The sequence below is a fragment of the Squalius cephalus genome (genome assembly GCF_949319135.1).
Source record: "Squalius cephalus genome assembly, chromosome: 2".
In the NCBI taxonomy this organism is placed as follows: Eukaryota; Metazoa; Chordata; class Actinopteri; order Cypriniformes; family Leuciscidae; genus Squalius; species Squalius cephalus.
This window is the reverse complement of record NC_137123.1, coordinates 48313659-48321267: the sequence shown is the minus strand read 5'-3', so window position 1 is coordinate 48321267 and position 7609 is coordinate 48313659. Positions and strand designations below refer to the sequence as shown.

The 7609-nt window shown below is 38.8% G+C and overlaps 1 protein-coding gene across 4 annotated transcripts in view; it reads right to left on the bottom strand.

Moving 5' to 3' along the window:
- Positions 1 to 472: 472 nt before the first annotated feature.
- The window catches only part of adgrl3.1 (adhesion G protein-coupled receptor L3.1), a 119613-nt gene continuing 112476 nt past the window's right edge, over positions 473 to 7609 (bottom strand). The window contains exons 21-24 of one of the 4 annotated variants that reach the window (XM_079856000.1): positions 7071 to 7167; positions 5134 to 5259; positions 3593 to 3610; positions 473 to 3244 (exon numbers count right to left, since the gene is read on the bottom strand). In XM_079856000.1, the coding sequence (XP_079712126.1) occupies positions 2328 to 3244; positions 3593 to 3610; positions 5134 to 5259; positions 7071 to 7167 (1158 nt within the window). In that variant the 3' untranslated portion in view covers positions 473 to 2327. The remainder of the gene's footprint in view (positions 3245 to 3592; positions 3611 to 5133; positions 5260 to 7070; positions 7168 to 7609) is intronic. The other 3 variants (XM_079856002.1, XM_079856001.1, XM_079856003.1) reach the window with 3 other exon arrangements.

The following is a 7609-nucleotide window of genomic DNA, read 5'->3' as shown; positions in this document are numbered from 1 at the left end:
TAAATATTCATGAAGGTGGTAACATTTGGCAGAGCGAACTCTCACTGACACTCTCACACGCGCAGACTGTCTGACATTTGGGTGTGTTTGCAGACGGACATGTGTCTGTTTGCATGGAAAGACATGAAAATCAATAGGTCGTAATTACACTGTTTGTGCTGGCACTCTTCTCAGATGTGCATAATTAATTGGTACCGCGTTCGTTTGATTGGTTCCGGTACCGAAACTGGGTCAGTGAAGAACGACTGACTGTTAAAGTCTTCCGGCTGGTTTCCCAGACAGAGATTAAGTCTAGTCCAAAAGGATTTTCAACAGAGAATCACAATCCACAGTACAATTTACTCCATGACAATCCTTCCCTGAAAAACTGCCCAGAGGAGTCATGACCATTCCTCGTCCTGTTGAAAGTGTCAGTCTGTGAAAAAGTGAAAAAGAAGAAGCAGAAACTCACACCTCTCCCCTGTGAAATATTGTAAATATTAATTCAGTCATTTTATTTGTTGGCAAACAACTTTCACTGTTACAACAAATATTAGTAATGAGTTCATTCAGTTTAGAATGCATATGAAAAGAATAAATAATAATTTCATTGATATTGTAATAATAATAATAATATTGATGATAATAACAATAAAAAATGTCTCAGTGCCGATCCGATTCTTTTCCAGGCGCTCTCTAAGATCCTACATTTCTGATCTGTTGGAAAATAAAAAATAAAAAACCAGACTGAATCACAGGAATAAATATGCAGTCAATTTTCTGAGGGTGGGTTAACAAGGGATAGATGTGCAAGCTACAGGGAGTCTCAGTCTGAGAACAAGTAAACAGTAGTTTCAGAAACCGACCTTTACAAGGTTGTTTCCATCTTCCAAAACACTCCATTAAAATCCTATTCCTTTACATTGTATATGCTCCACACATGATTTTTAATCATGATTTCCACACTTTCATTTGTGATTTGGCCCCGACTCTGACCTTTTCCAATTCACATCCCGCAAGCCTTTCTTACGGTTCGTAATTAAACTGTTAAAAACAGACTTGATATGTAAAATCATCACAATAATAGACAATAATTAGAGATCTTTTAGCCTGAGAACAAGTTTAGCTGTGTCAACACGTACGACTGGAATATCAATAAGTTGGAATTCTTCAACCTGCTTCCAATGGGCGATTTCTGCTCTTACACATAAAAGATGAGGTGTTCAAGGGTAAACGCTCTAGAAGTCATGACATGACGACATCCCAGCACCATTGGGATCCCATCTGCAGTAGCTGTCATTCACACAACAGTCAGTTCCCCAGAGTCTCTTGGATATCATCGACACAGTGAGAATTAGAATGATGAAGTGTTGCATTTGGAAAAAAGGAGGAAGCCATGGTCATGCTTCCAAACGAGAGTGGGTATGCGTGTATATGTAGGTATGTGTGCATGTGTGTGTGCTGTGCGGTACTAAGGGATAGTATTTTGGAGGACCAGCACAGCATTGTGGGATTGCTCTAGTCTACAAAAACACATACAAGGGGCAAAATATCTCAAAAAACATGAAACGCATACGATCATATGCAATATATCGGGAATCTGTACATTTTACATGGAAAACTGTTCCATTTCTTTGTAATTAGTGAAGATTACCTTTCCCATAACTGAGAATATTACTGAAAAACAAACGTAAGAAAACAAGATGCGTCCTCAGTCTTTAAGATTAGATGCGCCTTTTGTGATTTCACGCTCAAGAAACGAGATCGGTGCTAAACGAGAAGGAATGTGTGCAGCAGAGAATCATAGAGAAGTCTAGAGACTTGTGGGTGTAATGCAGTTCAGTACGACAGAAGAGTTCAGAGTCTGGGTCGGTGGTCTCATTATCATACACGGTCATCTAAAATGGCAGCTAGTTTTCCACAGTCAGTTTACACGCTCTCCACAATCCGTGGTGAGTTTCCAGGAGAATCAGACAGCCATTGGATGAAGGTTTTCGTCAAGGAGAGCTATGCAAATGATCAAGGGAGCAAAAGTTTGTCCACGTCTCCAAACTGACTATCCACAAGAGTTTTTACTCAGCAGATTGGAAAGAAAAAAGTCCATGAGACCTACCTACACGCGGTAGTCCTTGTTCTAGCATAGGAATGGATTACTAGTTCTGGTTATTGGTTCTAACTGGAGCAGGATTTTGGTGACGGGATACTTGTATGTACTGAAATCGGGGGGCTATCTGGGATCAGTCTCTCTAGGGGCTTCCTATCAGTGCAGTAGGTAGTGTATCCCATGCCTTGTGCATTGTGTCACACACACAAACACGCTAACTGAGATTGTGTGTGTGCGTCGGTGTCTATAGGCTGGTGACCAGCTGTGAGGGGTCTGGTGGCTGTTCTTCAGGTGACGAGTCTTCCTTCTCAGGTGGGCCGATGAACCCGTCACTGCCACCGCGTCCCATCTGATAGTAGCTCTCCAGTTCCTGTATGTGGTTCCTGGAGCCCAGGTTCGGCATGCTTTTGTAGTACACGTCGTCCGCCTCCATGACGACCCCTTTGCCGTTGGCCAGGTGCAGCTCGCTGCCCTCTTCCTCCTCGCCGTCGTCATCCTCATCGTCTTCGTCGTCATGGAGACCGTTGATGAGGTCATCAGTGCCGTGAGGGAGGTCAGTGAGCGTGGGCATGCTGGTATAGATCGAGTCTCTGAGGGGCGAGTGCGAGTGCGTGTGTGTGCGGGGAGTGTGTGTGTGCGAAGAGTGCGTGTCGTTGGGGAGCAGCGGGAAGAAGCTCTCGCTGTTCTCCTGCGGCAGGCGCCGATGGGCTGAGAACGTGTGCATGGGGGCGTGGTTTTCTGGAGGGGGCGGTCTCGGTGGGAGGAGCGGCGCTTGTGACTCCTCCCTAATGAGCTCCAGACTTAACCCGCCCCCGTCGTCATGCCGATGAAACGCTCCGGGGTTGTCGAGCACCATGACGTCATCCTTTGCGATGGATGAGGACCCCGCGACCCCTCCGTTGGCCAGGTGGTTGTTGAGTTTATTGGTCAATGTCCCCTGGTGGGATTTCCCTTGTCGCTCCTGGGTGTTCAGGTACGATGGGGCGTAGTTTGCAGTCAGCTCTTTCAAGATCTTTTTCTCAAGCGTGGTCGGCGGCTCACTGCCACGAGAACTGTAGGTAAGGTAATCGCCTGCTGCCACACCGTAGCTGTTGCCGTGGTTACCGTTAAGCGGCAGCGTATCCATGACACTGGAGTCTCGTGCGTTGTTTAGAATGCCCTCTGAAATGCAAGAAATAGTACAAAATTACACAGAATCACACACATAACCTCATTTACAATTTACATTTTGGTACCTAGGCACTAATATTCTTTTATATATAGTGTTTATGATTGTTGGTAATATGAATTGGTTCATTTACAGTATGCTTTATGAAAGATGATATCAAATAGGATATTATATTTTATTAAAAAGAACAAAACATGAATACAGGTGGAATGTGGATTTAGTGGGGGAAGGAGAACAGAAAGGAATGAGAGGGATGAGGAAAGGGAGAAGATTAAAGAAGAGAGAAGCAAAGGAGAATATATTATAAACATGGAGCTGTTGTGAAAGTAAATGAATCATACTTGAATCTCTGTAGGAGGCTGCAGAACCGCGTGAAAGGAGAGACAGAGAGAGAGAGAGAGAGAGAGAGAGAGAATGATTACACACATAAATGCTTATGGAACATGTCCACAGAGAGCGAGAGAGAGAGAGAGAGAAAGAAAAAGAGAAGTATTATATTCAGTTCAGACTGTGACAGGCATTAGTGACTGAATGCTAACCTGCTGAGTTTAGGACAGATGCTAGGCTGAAATGTTCTTATACCACCAAATTATTAAACAGAACAGATGGACATAGAAACAACATAAACAAGCTCATTAAACAGACACGAGAAGTTTGTATGCAGGATATCACTGCTAACTCAGGACACAGAATAGTTTTTCAAATTTGAATTTTTGTGAGTGTGTGTGTGTGTGTGTTTGTATGTGTATATATATATATATATATATATATATATATATGAAGAGTTCAGATGCAAAAGCCTCTAAGTGCCATCTGAAATTTTCTTCTAGAATGATCATTTTTATCAAGCTCATATATTTAAATTCAATCATTTCACTTAAATGGCAATGACGATTACCTATTAATTGTCATTTAAGTGAAATTACTGAACTTAAATATACGAGCTTGATAAAAATGATCATTCTAGAAGAAAATTTCAGATGGCACTTAGAGGCTTTTGCATCTGAACTCTTCATATATGAAAACATATAACAGAGCAATTTCAACAGACATTTTTAAACAATCATTCAGTTAGACTATTAGGCCTATTTATTGCCTTATACTGTATGTAGAATACAAAAAATTCCAAAACAATTAATTTCAGCAGAGATTTAAATTATCTTATACTGCACCATAAAATTATCATAACCACCACATAAATAATACATTAATCAAAACGATAGGATTATAGGTAATTAAAGAGTTTTCTAAAATAAAAGTTAATTTATTAAATATAATCAAATTAAATTTCAATTAAATAATGTTTTTTAACAGATGGCATTTTAAATACTAATTATTATATTTTATATTTCTAGAAATACACCATATGTTTGTGTGCAAGATGTTAATCAGTAAATCATACTAAATTAAAACATTTATTAATATGAATTAGTAATATTATTATTAAGAACATAAAATAAAAAAACGAATTCTACATAAAATATACATTAATATAAAATGTATATTTGTAAAAATGTGTATAAATCTAAATAATTTAATAATTAAATAATAAAAAATAAATTTTAGCCGAATTTTAGCTTGACAGTGTCTGTCCCACTTCACTTTCATTGTATGGAAATGAGCAGTGTGAATATTCTGCCTAACATCTCCTTGTGTGGTAAGGGGGGGAAATAATCATACAGTTTGAGTAAATGATGGAAATGATGACAGAATTTTCATCTTTGGGGTAACCTAATATTTTTAATTGCAATAATGAATACTTTTTTTTTTTTCAAGGAGGAGCCCTGTCAATTTTCCATTGCAGTTGTCTCCCTGAGAGACAATTATTTAGTACCGCCCCGAAAAGTGCTAAAGTTTGTAAATGTGTATGTGAGAGGCAAACCTTGCGTGTTGAACATGTTGGCAGTAGGGTTATTGTACACAGCAGACTCTCCCAGTAGTGTGTTATAAGGATTAGTGCCATGAGGACGTAACAAAGCATTGGAGATGAGATGGTTAGCCATGGTACCTACAACACCCACAAACAGAGACAGAAAGAGGGAGAGAGAGAGAGGGAGGGAGAGAGAGAGAGAGAGAGGGAGAGAGAGAGAGAGAGAGAGAGAGAGAGAGAGAGAGAGAGAGAGAGAGAGAGAGAGAGAGAGAGAGGGGAAGAGAGACAGATATGGAGTTGAGAGAAGACAGAAGGAAGGAGCAACAAAGAGACAGAAAAAAGATGTACAATAAACAGTTAGAATGATGCAGACAAGAAGTCAGTAAACTTGCGTTTAAACAGCTTTAAACATCAGCAGTCGCAGCATGTTAGTTCGAGTGGACAGGAATGTAAAACCTCCCATGTGATATCAGTACAGAGCTCCGCATAGATGATGTTTATGTTGGACAGCTGTTGATGTTTGACATTTTGTCTTGCCAGTGTGACTTGATTGGGAGCGTTTTTCCATGGCTTCAGCTCTGATGTCGTTGGAAGACTTTTAAAAGCTCACATTCTTGTTTACACAGGACAGAGAAGACAAAGGAGCTCAGAGGAGCAAATCATATTAACGTTTGGACATAACAGAGGCAGGCAGGGTTTGAGAATGAGCAGAACATGAGCACACACACAGATGTCTGATCCATTTGGACTCCAGGGTCAGGAAGTTGGAGGACTTTTCTGTTTCGTTCCAGATTCTTCTGCAGTTTCTCTTTTTTTTCTCTCTCTCTCTCTCATGAAACAAACATACACTTAGACAATTCATTATCTTTTGACACTTTTGTCTTTGTGAACTCTTTTAAAGTATTTTTCACACTCTCACTAGTTTATTTTATTTGTCTACTAACAAAGTCCAACAGTGGACACACACGCATCACAGGAAAATTCTGTCATTTTTCTGAACGTCATGAACATTTCCACCACAGTGTCATTAACAATTGTGTTTTGTGTTTAATTGGATTCTGTGGTGTAAGTAACAGTGATGGAAATTACATTTGCAACATTTTTGGATACACCCACACACACACAATGCTCAATGTTTTTTGCAATGCTTGATTGGAAATGATGCACATTAAAAAGTTGTGTTTATATTCATCATAATTGTGTTCTTCACATATCACGTGTTCACATCACATGTCAAGCATACTCTTCACTAACAGTTTTGCTTCTTCGGTAAAACAAACACTCTATCAAATTTATTAGTGGCAAAAATATTGGTTGTGATAGAAACAACTGAGGGACAATTGTTGCGTAAAAATGTATATAAATCCTTTCCACACAATGAATATTGAAATGGTTTATCTTTTTATCATTCTTTGCTTAGATTTTCTTAGTTTTTAAAATGTAATAATTCATATTTTAATGATGGATTTTCATTCAAATTAAGATAAAAAATCTAGCTCAATGACAAAAGTAAAACAATAAAACCTATACATTTAAGGCACTCAAGTACAGCAGAAAATAAATGATGAAGGCCTGGTAAAAAAAAAATATTTAATGCAACTTTCATATAATAAAAAGAAAAAATGTTGAAATTAGTTTTTGAAATGTTGAAAGGCTAAAATAATGTCCACAGAACAAAAAAAAGGGCACATAGTCGAAAAAAAAAAAAAATCTCTATTTTCAGGGTATATTATTGTTTTTTTTTTTGCCATGGCAAAGTTCATTGGTCAGAATTAATCTCTAGGTGTCAAATGATGATTGAACTGGTTTCTGTTCCACTTTTCTCATATCAGATCCAAACAACATGTGTTTGTATATATGAAACAGTTTCTGTCAATATGTGAATGAATACGGTGTACACGTGTGTACACATGGGTGCATGTTTGTGTGTGTGTGTGTGTTGGCTTTACCTCTATTGAGAGTCGCTGAGCTGTTCATGTCAGCGGTGATGAAAGATGACTCCGACTGCTTCCTGACAGTGTCATTCCACATCCTACGAATACGACTCTGACAACAGAGGAAGAGAGGGGGGCGATTTTTAGATTCTGAACAAAGAAATTGTGCAATGTATCGGTAATAGTGTAATGCAGCTCACTTATTTTATACCTTTTATACCTTTATATCTTATATCATACATATTACAGACATCCCATTACTGAGGTTGGTTTTGTTTCCTTTTTTGTCTACAGTTATCAGCACTGAACTATTGATTGTAATATGGTACTGAAACCTTTCTGATTATATTCACTCTGATTATATTCACAAATAGTAAGGTGAGCAGAATGCTGAGTGCACCGTTTAAAATAAGGCTGAATGTGAAATTGGGTCATGTGGGACTGTATTCACCCATGAATGAGAAAACGCCAGAACTAAAGTGCTTTCTGTGCAAAGAAATAACAAGCCGATGACTGCATCGACCACTGACAGCTTCAACATTCACTGGCCTAGA